This window comes from Bos taurus, chromosome 28 (assembly GCF_002263795.3).
Source record: "Bos taurus isolate L1 Dominette 01449 registration number 42190680 breed Hereford chromosome 28, ARS-UCD2.0, whole genome shotgun sequence".
NCBI classification, from domain to species: Eukaryota; Metazoa; Chordata; class Mammalia; order Artiodactyla; family Bovidae; genus Bos; species Bos taurus.
The window spans coordinates 17287560-17301697 of record NC_037355.1 but is presented as its reverse complement, the minus strand read 5'-3'; the positions used below and the strand labels follow the sequence as shown (position 1 = coordinate 17301697).

Here is a 14138-nt window from a genome sequence, read left to right as displayed (position 1 = left end):
AGGATCCGTCTGCCATGCAGGAGCTGCAGGAGATATAGGTTCGATCCCTGGGTTGGGAAGACCCTTGGAGGAAGGTATGACAATCCACCGCAGTATTCTTGCCCGGAGAATCCCATGGACAGAGTACCCAGGTGGGCAATAGTTCATAGGATCACAAAGAGTCAAACAGGACTGAAGCAACTTAGCATACATGTACAGGAACAACAAAAACAGAACTCCATCATCTGTACTCTGCTGTACAAAACTGTCAACCTTGGAAGGGATATTTGAAATAGTCTGTTTTAAAATACAGGCTTTGCAGGTTATAGCAGATTCACTTCTGAAGTCCTAAGAGCTGTCTTAGTAAAATATGAACTTCATTCAAGTGCCCCAAAATAAGTGTAAAGGATAGGAACCAGGGAACCCACAATCAGGAAGGGTAGGCTATATATATTAAGACCACACTGACCTAGAAAAGAAACAGTGGCTTCCAGTATGAGTCCCTAATTATAAATAGAGGCACTGATTTAATTTTTTAAATTTCTTTAATTGGAGGATAATTGCTTTACAATGTTGTGCTAGTTTATGTTGTACAACAACATGAATAATCTATAAGTAGACTTATATCCAGAGAAGGCAATGGCACCCCACTCCAGTACTCTTGCCTGGAAAATCCCATGGACGGAGGAGCCTGGAAGGCTGTAGTCCGTGAGGTCACTGAGGGTCAGACACGACTGAGCAACTTCACTTTCACTTTTCACTTTCACACAATGGAGAAGGAAATGGCAACCCACTCCAGTGTTCTTGCCTGGAGAATCCCAGGGACGGAGGAGCCTGGTGGGCTGCCATCTATGGGGTCGCACAGAGTCAGACACGACTGAAGCGATTTAGCAGCAGCAGCAGCAGCAGCAGACTTATATCCCCTCCCTCCTGAACCTCCCTCCCATGCCTCGCTCCATCCCGCTCTAGAGACAGGTGCTGATTTTTCACTGAATTACTTCTTACGTGGGCAACCCCAGGTAGCAGGATCTAGGCTGGATTCAGCCGCTGATTGTCATCAATGCTCCTGTATGACACTGGAGGGGGGGCAGTTAGTCCAGTCCATTAAACTGCAGCCTGGACTTCACATCCTCAGGGCTCAGGTTACAGGATTATGTTTTATAGATGAACTGTAGCTATGATATAATAATAGTGTAGTATCTTTACTGGTAAAATCTGTGAGACTCTCACAGATTACTTTGCTACAGAAGGTCACTTTATAGCAAAGTTAAGCCTCTGATACATGTTTCAGATATTCAAACCTTATCTAGAAAATGCTTGCTCAACATTTTAGGCACACAGAGGGGAGTTTAGTTCTGTGGACTAGTTTTGCGGAACTCCACATGCATGTACCAATAATGTAGGCATGAAGAAGACATCTGTCTGCCTAAATCTCCTGTCTAAAGAATATTAATGTCAAAAGCTGTCTCTATGTTTATACAAAAGAAGTTTTGTCACAGTAGATTGGTTCGTTCGAGTTACTATAGCTTTTAGGATATGAAGAGACTTTTAATTTCCTTACTACTTACTACTTTCAGGGGTATGGGAATAAGCTCTGGTGACTTGAATCGCTTTTTTTTTTTCCACATCCAGTTCTATAACATGGTTATCATCCACAATAACAATTCATTTCCCCAAATGCTTTTATAGTATAAAGGTTTGCACAGTTAATTGATATACAGGTCAAATCCCATTACAACAAATAGCACGCAACCAAAAACTCTCTTTTTAATAAAAAAAAAAAAAAGAGAGATGTTTGGGCCCTGGGCAGTACCTCTCTAATTTTCACACTACAAAAGAAATTGGACCTTTAGCAGTAATGGATCTGACTCATTTTGACACTGAGAATTACAATGAATGCCCAGATTGTGAATTGGGCAGGGTGGGCAGAGTTGGAAGTAGAAAAAAGTGAGAGACAAAAAAGTATTGGAATTGCATTTAAAGAAATAAAAAATGGCAGAATAAAGGAAGGTACAGAAATTCTTAGTCTATTCATGTAGGAAATCTTGGTTATGATAATAATCATATCATACATTTTCATATAGTTCTTTATTTCAAACTATTTTCAGATACTTTTCTCATTTTCTCATTCATATACCCAGCAACTCCTTAAGTTAGACATGGTATGTAGATTTCTATGTTAGAGAATAGGAACCTGAAATTCATCAAGGTTAAGTAATCTTCCCAAGGCCACACAGCTAATCAATAGCAGTTCTAGGGTTTAGAACCTGGGTCTTAAACCCTAGTTCATTAAATCACACTGCCTTTTTCAATAATGTGTTTTATGTTTTACAGGAATTTACATCAAAATCATCTGAATGTTTCATGATGGAAAAGAATAATTTAATTTGCTTTCACATTTTCCATTTACTCTACACCCTAAACATTCTAACCTATGACTTGGCATTCAAAAAACATCCTGACCTATTTCATGACAACATTTCTCTTAGATGATCAATTCTGTACCTTCACTTCTGAATCTGACTGGGTCTACACGAATGGAAAGAAAATGTTTGTGACAACAATTATGACCTTAACTTTTCAGATCAGATCAGATCAGTCGCTCAGTCATGTCCGACTCTTTGCGACCCCATGAATCGCAGCACGCCAGGCCTCCCTGTCCATCACCAACTCCCGGAGTTCACCCAGAGTCACGTCCATCGAGTCAGTGATGGCATCCAGCCATCTCATCCTCTGTCGTCCCCTTCTCCTCCTGCCCCCAATCCCTCCCAGCAAATCTATTTATGAATTGGCACAATTAAAGCAATGGAAATATTCTGGTCTTGAAGATGTCTGGTTTGAACCAAAGGAATGCTTTTAATGCTTTTCAGACATAGGCCATGAAAAAGTGACTTTTTGGCACCCCGATCATCCATGTAACTCACTTATATGATGCTGATTGTAAGCAGTATTACCATAAAACCAATATAAGTCAGGTTAGGTCTTAGGAGTTTGTTCTGTGCAAACCAATACAACTGCCACTTGAAATAAAGTTGCATCAATTTATAACAAACAGAATTCTAAGAATGAACAGGGACTCGGGTCTTTATACCATAATATGAGCTACAAAGCCATTTGCCATCATGTTATCTTATGCTGCAGTACAGATGACTATTTTTAAAAAATAACAAGGTGTCTATGGATTTTTAGTGATAAGAATGTGAAAAACATATCAAGGTCACCACTTTTAATATACAATCTGCTTTCATGCCTGCCAAGAAGTGTTCAAATATGTTTCCTATTGAGCATTAGGTTCTTAGAGTCACAGAACTCTTGCAATGAGGATTTGTTGCTTGGTTCAAAGATTTAATTTGTTATCTTCATTATCTTTTCTTGGAGCCTTAGCTATATAGAAAAAAGTGTGCAAACAACTACAGTTTTGCTCTTAGAGATATGGCACATGGCCATTTTTCTTAATTATTCTTGTCATTTCACCCATAACACTAGTGTTTTTTTTTTTTTTTTTCCCATCCATAACACTAGTTGTCTCGATGGAAGGGAAAAAAAATAGCTTCTTGACAGACTTTCCTTTCTACTTTTCCAAGTAGCTCATAGAATGATCAATGAAGTATCCAGAATTAATTAAGAAAAATATACTTCTCAGTGATAGCATTAAAAAAATTCTCTCTAAATCCAAGTGTGTGATCATGGATGTGCAGTGGTGGTTGTCTTTGTGTGTGGGTGTGTTTGTGTGCACTTCAAATGTATGTTAGCTCTGCAGTTGTTTTTTTTAAATCAGTCTGTTTTTTTCTTAATGAGTTTGTGAAATAATCATTGGCTACACTTACATTTTCAAGTACAACACCTTTCCTCTCTTATGTACTTTTTTCTTTCTTTACCTCAGATTCTCAGCTTCTGGTTGGATTAAAAATCACACATAGTTCATATAAAGAAATTTACATGCAAAATGAAAGAATAAGGAGGGGGAAATGCCATTTATTTTAGGTCTATTGTTAACTTTTCTATAAATCTAAATTGGCCTCTAGAGTGATGTAAAATGTATATGTTGATGGGTAGATATGTTAATTTATTATTATCATTTTGGGGGGATTGTTACAGTGCTTAACAGACATGACTGAAAGTAACTGAATTACCTACATTAGCAAAATGGTATTTTAGATAAAGAGGCTCTGAACAAGTAATAAAATCATAGAATGAATGCTTTGACCAAGATCATACATGCTTTCATTGGTTGTTGGTTTGTTTTATAATTGTTTCATGATTTAAGAAATGGACCCCAGAAATCAATTCATAAATTCTATAGCTCTCCACAATGAACTTAGAGCATCTACAGCCTCATAGACTTGTGGGAAAATGGGACATGTATAGTTGATTCTTTCCTCATATTAACTGAAAATGGTTTCTATCTCAAGGCTATATTCTGATTTTTGAAAATGTTTATGCTTTACTACAGAAACTTCACATCTTTGCTCATAATCTCTTAGATACACTGAAGCCATCTTAAATGTTGCCTACTGTGATATTTTCTGACACATTGCTTTTTTACAAATACTTCTTAGTATTGCAGTAGCCAATTTGGAGGATTGTCACAGAATACCAGCAGAAAAGAAAACTTCAATCAAACTCTGTTGTCAGCTGAACATACCAACAGAGCAGACGATCTCATTGCGACGGTGAGAGCTTTCTCATTGTATGTTAAGGGATCTAACAAATCACCTTTTCATTTGGTGAGAATACCACTTTCTATACTTTTCAGCTCATTCTTCCCTAGGGAAATTCACCAATTGTTTGGCTCAGAAAGTCACAAGAAAATTGTATTTTGCACTATTATTGAATATATTTAACAAGCCTAATGGGCATATATATCTTATATGCATTAATAAATATATTTAACTTGCAGTATTAAGGAACCTTTAACACTTGGATCAGACGACCTATGTACAAAGAGAGATACAGACAATTCTGAAGGAATGATATAATGAAAAGATTGGGATCTGCCCTATATATATTTTTAAAATTAATTTAGTTTTTAATGAAGGATAATTGCTTTACAGAATTTTGTTGTTTTCTGCCAAATCTCAACATGAATCAGCCAGAGGAATACATATATACCCTCCCTTCTGAAACTCCCTCCCATCTTCCTCCCCATCCCACCCCTCTAGATTGATACAGAGGCCCTGACTGAGTTTCCTGAGCCATTCAGTAAATTCTCCTTGGCCATCTATTTTACATATGATAATGTAAGTTTCTATGTTACTCTTTCCATACATCTCACTCTCACCTCCCCTCTCCCTATGTCCATAACTCTGTTCTCTATATCTGTTTCTCCATTGCTATCCTGTAAATAAATTCTTCAGTACCATTTTTCTAGATTCCATATATATGCATTAGAATACTGTGGTGTTGGAGAAGACTCTTGAGAGTCCCTTGGACTGCAAGGAGATCCAGCCAGTCCATTCTGAAGGAGATCAGCCCTGGGATTTCTTTGGAAGGAATGATGCTAAAGCTGAAACTCCAGTACTTTGGCCACCTCATGTGAAGAGTTGACTCATTGGAAAAGACTCTGATGCTGGATGGGATTGGGGGCAGGAGGAGAAGGGGACGACAGAGGATGAGATGGCTGGATGGCATCACTGACTCGATGGACGTGAGTCTGAGTGAACTCCAGGAATTGGTGATGGACAAGGAGGCCTGGCGTGCTGTGATTCATGGGGTCGCAAAGAGTTGGACACGACTGAGCGACTGAACTGAACTGAACAATATTTATCTTTCTCTTTCTGACTTACTTCACTCTGTATAATAGGTTCCAGGTTCATCTACCTCATAACTGACTCAAATGTGTTCCTTTTATGGCTGAATAATATTCCACAGTGTATATGTACCACAACTTCTTTATCTGTCCGTGGACATCTTGGTTGCTTCCATGTTCTAGCTACTGTAAACAGTGCTGCAATTAACATGTGTCTTTTTCAGTCTTGGCCTCCTCAGGGTATATGCCTAGGAGTGAGATTGCTGGGTCATATGGTGGCTTTATTCTTAGTTTTTTAAGGAATCTCCATACCATCTTTCATAGTGGCTGTATCAATTTACATTCCCACCGACAGTGCAAGAGTGTTCCTTTTTCTCCACACCCTCTCCAGCATTTATTGTTTGTAGACTTTTTGATGATGGCCATTCTGACCGGTGTGAGGTGGTACCTCATAATAGTTTTGATTTGCATTTCTCTAATAATGAGGGATGCTGAGCATCTTTTCGTGTGTTTGTTAGCTATCTGTATGTCTTCTTTGGAGAAATGTCTGTTTAGGTCTTTTTCCCACTTTTTGCTTGGGTTGTTTGTTTTTCTGGGATTGAGTTGTATATTTTGGAAATTAATCCTTTGTCAGTTGTTTAATTTGCTATTATTTACTCCCATTCTGAGGGTTGTCTTTTCACCTTGCTTAGTTTCCTCTGCTGTGCAAAAGCTTTCAAGTTTAATCAGGTCCCACTTGTCTACTTTAGTTTTTATTTCCGTTACTCTAGGAGGTGGGTCATAGAGGATCTTGATTTGATTTATGTCATCGAGTGTTCTGTCTATGTTTTCCTCTAAGAGTTTTATAGTTTTATAGTTTTTATAGTTTCTGGTCTCACGTTTAGATCTTTAATCCCTTTTAAGTTTATCTTTGTGGATGGTGTTAGAAAGTGTTCAAATTTCATTCTTTTATATGCAGCTGTCCAGTTTTCCCAGCACCATTTATTGTGCTAAAAAAAAGACCTAAACAGCACCGTTTATTGAAGAGGCTATCTTTGCCCCATTGTATATTCTTGCCTCCTTTGTCAAAAATAAGGTACCCATAGGTGCATGGGTTTATTTATGGGCTTTCTTTCTTATCCCATTGGTCTATATTTCTGTTTTTGTGCCAGGACCATACTGTCTTGATGACTGTAGCTTTGTAGCATAATCTGAAGTCAGGAAGGTTGATTCCTCCAGCTCCATTATTCTTTCTCAAGACTACTTTGGCTATTTGGGGTCTTTTATGTTTCCATATGAATTGTGAAATTTTTGTTCTAGTTCTGTGAAAAACACCATTGGTAATTTAATAGGGATCACATTGAATCTGTAGATTGCATTTGGTAGTATAGTCATTTTCACAATATTGATTCTTCCTACCCAGGAACATGGAGTATCTCTCCATCTGTTTATGTCATCTTTGATATCTTTCTTTAGTGTTTTATAATTTTCTGTGTACAGTTTTTTTGTGTCCTTAGATAAGTTTATTCCTAGATATTTAATTCTTTTTGTTGCAATGGTGAATGGGATTGATTCCTTCATTTCTCTTTCTGATTTTTCATTGTTAGCATATAGAAATGCAAGTAATTTCTGTGTATTGATTTTGTATCTTGAAACTTTGCTAAATGCACTGATTAGCTCTAGTAATTTTCTGATACTATCTTTAGGGTTTTCTATGTACAGTATCATGTCATTTACAAACAGTGAGAGCTTTACTTCTTTTCCAATCTGGATTCCTTTTATTTCTTTTTCTTCTCTGGTTGCTGTAGCTAGCTTCCCAGAAGTATGTTGAATAATAGCGGCGAAAGTGTACACCCTTGTCTTGTTCCTGATCTTAGGGAGAATACTTTCAGGTTTTCACCATTGAGAATAATGTTTGCTATAGGCTTATCATATATGGGCTTTACTATGTTGAGGTAGGTTCCTTCTATGCCCATTTTTTGAAGAGTTTTAATCATAAATGGGTGCTGAATTTTGTCAAAGGCTTTTTCTGCATCTATTGAGATGATCATATGGTTTTTATCTTTCAATTTGTTAATATGGTATATCACATTGATTGACTTCTGTATATTGAAGAATCCTTGCATCCCTGGAATAAACCCAATTTGATCATAGTGTATGAGCCTTTTGATGTGTTGCTGAATTCTGTTTGCTAAAATTCTGTTAAGGATTTTTGCATCTATGTTCATCAGTGATATTGGCCTGTAGTTTTCTTTTTTTGTGCTGTCTTTATCTGGTTTTGGTATCAGGGTGATGGTGGCCTCATAGAATGAGTTTGGAAGTGTTCTTTCCTCTGCAATTTTTGGAAAGAGTTTTAGAAGTATAGGCATTAGCTCTTTTCTAAATATTTGATAGAATTCTCCTGTGAAGCCCTCTGGTCCTGGGCTTTTGTTTTTTTTGGCAGATTTTTTACCAAAGCTTCCATTGCAGTGCTTGCAATTGGGTTGTTCATAATTTCTATTTCTTCCTGGTTCAGTCTTGGAAGATTGAACTTTTCTAACACTCTGTCCATTTCTTCCAGGTTATCCATTTTATTGCCATATAGTTGTTCATAAGTCTTTTATAATCCTTTGGATTTCTGCATTATCTGTTGTAACCTCTCCTTTTTCATTTCTAATTTTGTTGATTTGATTCTTCTCTCTTCTCTTCTTGATGAGTCTGGCTAAAGATTTGTCAATTGTGTTTATCTTCTCAAAGAACCATCTTTAAGTTTTATTAACCTTTAATAGTGTTTCATTCTTTATTTTTCATTTAGTTCTGCTCAGATCTTTATCATTTCTTTCCTTCTACTAATTTTGTGTTTTTGTTTTCTTTGTTGTTCTTCTTTTTCCAGTTGTTTTAGGTGTAAAGTTAGGTTGTCTATTAAATGTTTTTCTTGTTTCTTGAGGTAGGATTATGTTGCTAAAACTTCATCTTAGAACTGATTTTGCTGCATCCCATAGGTTTTGAGTTGTCATGTTTTATTGTAATTTGTTTCTAGAAATTTTTTGATTTCCCTTTTGATTTCTTCTGTAACCTGTTCATTATTTTTTAATGTGTTGTTTAATCTCCATGTGTTTGTGTTTCTTCCAGCTTTTTTCTTGTAATTGACATCTAGCTTCATAGCACTGTGGTTGGAGAAGATGCTTGATACGATTTCAATGTTTTTAAATAACTGAGGTTTAATTTGTGACTCAAGATGTGGTCTATCCTGGAGAATGTTCCATGTGCACTTGAGAAGGTATTCTGCATTTTGATGAAACGTCTTGAAGATATCAATGAGATCCATCTCATCTAATGTATCATTTAAGACTTGTGTTTCCTTATTAATTTTCTGTTTTGATTATGTGTCCATTGGTGTGAGTGGGATGTTAAAATCTCCTACTATTATTGTGTTACTGTCAATTTCTCCTTTTATGTCTGTTAGTGTTTGTCTTATGTATTAAGGTGCTCCTATGTTGAGTGTATAGATATTTACAAATGTTCTGTCTTCCTCTTGGATTGATCCTTTGATCACTATGTAGTGTCCTTCCTTGTAGCTTGTAATCTTTATTTTAAGGTCTATTTTGTCTGATATGAGGATTGCTACTCCAGCTTTCCTTTGCCTCCCGTTTGCATGGAATATATTTTTCCATCCTCTCACTTTCAGTCTATATGTGTCTTTAGGTCTGATGTGGGTTTCTTGTAGACAGAATATATATGGGTCTTGTTTTTGTATCCATTCAGCCAGTCTGTGTCTTTTGCTTGGAGCATTTAATCCATTTATATTTAAAGTAGTTATTGATATATATGTTCCTATTGCCATTTTCTTAATTCTTTGGGGTTGATTTTGTAGATCTTTTTTCTTTTGTATTTCTTGACTATATAATTCCATTTAACATTTGTTGTAAAGCTGGTTTCCTGGTACTGAATTCTCTTAACTTTTGCTTATCTGAAAAGCTTTTTATTTCTCCATCAATTTTGAATGAGATCCTTGCTGGGTAGTTATCTTGGTTGGAGATTTTTCCCTTTCAGTGCTTTAAACATATCCTGCCATTCCCTTCTGGCTTGCAGAGTCTGCTGAAAGATTAGCTGTTAAGCATATGGCGTTTCCCTTGTATGTTACTGGTTGCTTCTCCCTTGCTGTTTTTAATATACTTTCTTTGTGTTTAGTCTTTGTTAGTTTGATTAGTATGTGTCTTGGCGTGTTTCTCCTTGGGTTTATCCTGTATGGGACTCTTTGTGCCTCTTGGCTATTTCCTTTTCCATGTTGGGGAAAATTTCAACTATAATCTCTTCAAAAAATTTCTCAAACCCTTTCTTTTTCTCTTCTGCTGCTGCTGCTGCTAAGTCACTTCAGTCGTGTCTGACTCTGTGCAACCCCATAGACGGCAGCCCACCAGGCTCCCCCATCCCTGGGATTCTCCAGGCAAGAACGCTGGAGTGGGTTGCCATTTCCTTCTCCAATGCAGGAAAGTGAAAAGTGAAAGTGAAGTCGCTCAGTCGTGTCCGACCCTCAGCGACCCCATGGACTGCAGTCTACCAGGCTTCTCCGTCCATGGGATTTTCCAGGCAAGAGTTCTTCTTCTGGGAACCCTATAATTCGAATGTTGGTGTGTTTGGTATTGTCCCAGAGGTCTGAGACTATCCTCAGTTCTTTCCATTCCTTTTACTTTGTTCTGCATTTCAGACGTTATTTCCACCATTTTATCTTCCAGCTTCTGTTTCAGATATTCTGCTAGTGATTCCTTCTAGAGTATTTTTAATTTCAGTTATTGTGTTGTTTGTCTCTTATGTTTTTTCTTTAATTCTTCTAGGTCTTTGTTAATTGGTACTTCCATTTTCTCCATTTTGTTTTAAGGGTTTTGATCATCTTTATTTTCATTATTCTTGATCATCTTTATTTGCATTATTCTGAATTCTTTTAAAGGTAGTTTTCCTGTTTCCTCTTCATTTATTTGGACTTTGTATTTAGACATTTATTGGACTTTTTCCTTCATTTGTGTAGTATTTCTCTGCCTTCTCATTATTTATTATTTTAACTTATTGTGTTTGAGGTCTCCTTTTCCCAGGCTTCCAGGAAAGTTGAATTCCTTCCTTGAAGAAAGTTGGATTCTATCTTTTTGGTTTCTGCTCTCCTAACATTGGTCCAGTGGTTTGTGTAAGCTTCATATCGGGTGAGATTTGTGTTGAGTTTTTGTTTGTTTTTCTCTGATGGGCAAGGCTGAGTGAGGTGGTACTCCTGTCTGCTGATGATTTGGTTTGTATTTTTGGTTTTTTCATTGTTTAGATGAGGCATTCTGCACAGGGTGCTACTGGTGGTTGGGTGATGCTGGGTCTGGTATTCAAGTGGTTTCATTTGTGTGAGTTCTCACTATCTGATACTCCCTAAGGTTAGTTCTCTGGTAGTCTAGGGTCTTGGAGTCAGTTCTCCCACTCCAAAGGCTCAGAGCTTGATCTCTGGTCAAGAATGAAGACTCCACAAGTGGTTTGTTATGGCATTAAGTAAGATTAAAACAAATATCCAAAGATGAGAAACCAGAGATGAACCCCAGACAAATGGTAGTTACAAAATCAGGCAAATAATAGTTAAAATAATGGAATATACATATACACCCATGAGAAAAGTCAAAACAGTCCAACAAAAATAAACTACAGTAGATTGACCCAACAAACAAAGAAAATCAAAAATTATATTTACTACTTAAGAAAAAAACTAACTAAAGCACAAACTGGAAAGCAAAACCAAAGCAAGGTACCAAGTGGGGAATAAAGCAATGAAAGCAAAACTAACAAATATGTTGAGAGGAAAGGAATGAAAGAAAAAAAAGAAAGAATAGATATGCAAATTTAAATAGACGTAGGTGCAGAAGATTTATATACATTAAAGATTAACTGCAAGGGGAAGAGAATAGTAGGAAAGGCAAACAAAGGAATATATAGAAAAAATTTAGTTTAAAAAAATTAAAAATTGCAATTATAAAAAAGAGAAAAGGAAAAAAAGAAGAGAGAAAATAGAGAAAATAAAAGGAAATGCCTCAAAACTGCAAAAGCTCCATGTAGAGGGAGAGGTTTATAACAACAATAAAAGGTGTGACTGAATATACATATATACATATATACCCATAAGCAAAATCAAAACAGCCCAGCAAAAATAAAGTACAATAGATTGACCTGGCAAACTAAGGAAACCAAAAATTATATCTACCAGAACAAAACTAACTAAAGCACAAACAGGAAAACAAAACTAAAGCAAGATGCAAACTGTGCAATAAAGCAATGAAAATAAAACTAACAAATATGTTGAGAGGAAAGGAGAGAAAGAAAAGAATAAAAGAATATATATGCAAAGTTAGACAGAGGTAGATAAGGAAGATTTATATTTGTTAAAGATTAACTGCAAGGGGAAAAGAACAGTAGGAAAAGCCAACAAAAGAATAAATGTAGAAATAATAATAAGTTTAAAAAACTAAAAATTAAAATAAAAAAAAGAGAAACGAAAAATAAAAAAGGAAAACTCCACAAAACTGCAAAAGCCCTACAGAGAGGCAGAAGTTTATAACAACAATAAAAAATGTGACTGAGGAAAAAAAAAGAAAAGCTCTAAAGCCTAATTGGATTTCATAGTGCCAATAATATTGACAACTACAACAGAGGGGGGAAAAGGGGGAAAAATCTAAAAGAATCTACAGAACAAGTCAAAAAATAAGAATAATAAATGTTTTTCCTGAGTCACTGCAGTCAGAGTCCTTTCCCTCGCTGGGAGACACAGTCCACCTTACCTCCCTAGGATGCCCTCCAACACTGTGCTTGCTGATCTCTGGACCTGCTGTGGGGGCAGCTCAGATTCTAATCTGATCCTATTCCAGTGGGTTCTTGTCTCCAATGTCCACAGCTATCAGAACTAGTGCATTTTCTTTTGTGGGAGCTCTCAATGGCCTTTTATATATTCCATAGACATACAGTCTACCTAGTTGATCATGGATTTAATCTGCAACTTGTACAGCTGGTGGGAAGGTTTTTGGGTCTTCTTCCTTAGCCACACTGCCCCTGGGTTTCGATTGTGGTTTTATTTCCAACTCTACATGTGGGCCATCCACTGGGGTTTGCTCCTGAGGCTGCCCTGGAGGACCCAGGTTTGCCCCTTTGAGGGCCAGGTGTGGAGGTGGCAGCTGCTTGAGTTAGAGGGGTTCTGGCAGCACCAGGTACTCAGGGGAGTTGGTGGCTATGGCAGCAGGAAATACAGTACTCTAGAAGAGTATGGCAACCAGTATTGGCCAATATGCTCCAGTATTCTTGCCTGGAGAGCCCCCCTCTCTGACAAAGAAGCCTGGCAGGCCACAGTCTACAGGGTTGCCAAGAGTCGGACACAACTAAAGTGAACCTGTGTGCATAGACACAAGACTTTTTTTGCCTGTGGCAGCTCTGCCCCAGTGAGAGTTGAGCATGAAGGTGGCACCACTGCTTGTCTTGTGGGGACCCTGGCAGTGCCAAGCGTGCAGGAACACGGACTGCCTCAGCCACAGGAGTTATGGCCCCTATCAGAGTCTTTTTCAAGCCTCTTGAAGATGGCGATCAGGCCTCATTGGCCAGTCTTTCTCTGTAGCTCCACTTGTTGAGGTACTTAGAAAGCTCCCTTGCCTGGGGTCCTATTCTGTAGTTCAGTGCATCAGGCACATAGAGGGGGGCCCCCTGGCTGGAGTCCTACTCTGTAGACTGGTGCATCAGTCATTTAAAGGAGCACCCTCAGTGAGGTCCTACTCTGTAGTTCAGTGCATTAGGCTTTAGAATGGGCCAGCATCTCTATTGTTCAGCTGCGGATGCTGGCTTGTGGGGAGAGAGAGGCTACGATGATGGCTCCACCCACCATGCATGACTCGGCAGCATCCCCTTGCTTACATGGCTGCCTGGCTTTCCTCTACCGGCATTTCCCATCACAATCTCCTACCTCACATCCCCTCACTCCGTCTTTCTCAGTCAACAGCAGTCCTTGCCCTGGGATTGCTCCACAATCCCTAAACTCCAGCTCCCAGCTGCTGCACATTTGGAGGGACCAGCATTCCTGTCTGGGGTATGTAGGCTGCAACAAGGACTGTCTGATTCTCTTTCCATTTAGGCTGCCACAGATCAGCTATTTCACTGTCAGCCTTAAATGTTTCTCCTCTGACTCAGACGATTGCCCCAATGTGGGGATTGGGTGACCCCTGCTTCAGTTCCCCAACCCGCTGAGGGCAGGTCCTGTCCTATTAACACTCCTGTTTCTCCCCCTAGTTCCTTCATCCCACTGAGTTTTGCGTGGTTCTGTATATTCTTTTCCACTGGTCACATACTCCTGTCCGCTCTCAGCTGGTGTTCTGCATGCACTTCTGTGTCTGAAAGTGTATTCCTGATGTAGCCGTGGAGAAAGATGTACTGTCCACTTACTCCTCTGCCT

At 38.2% G+C, this 14138-nt stretch overlaps 1 protein-coding gene across 4 annotated transcripts in view; it reads left to right on the top strand.

Moving 5' to 3' along the window:
- Nucleotides 1-14138, top strand: part of TMEM26 (transmembrane protein 26) — a 64540-nt gene that overhangs the window by 22787 nt on the left and 27615 nt on the right. For 3 of the 4 annotated variants that reach the window (XM_059882404.1, XM_059882403.1, XM_059882405.1), the window contains 2 exons: nucleotides 4539-4652; nucleotides 5142-5219. In XM_059882404.1, the coding sequence (XP_059738387.1) occupies nucleotides 4539-4652; nucleotides 5142-5219 (192 nt within the window). The remainder of the gene's footprint in view (nucleotides 1-4538; nucleotides 4653-5141; nucleotides 5220-14138) is intronic. The other variant, NM_001103163.3, reaches the window with a different exon arrangement.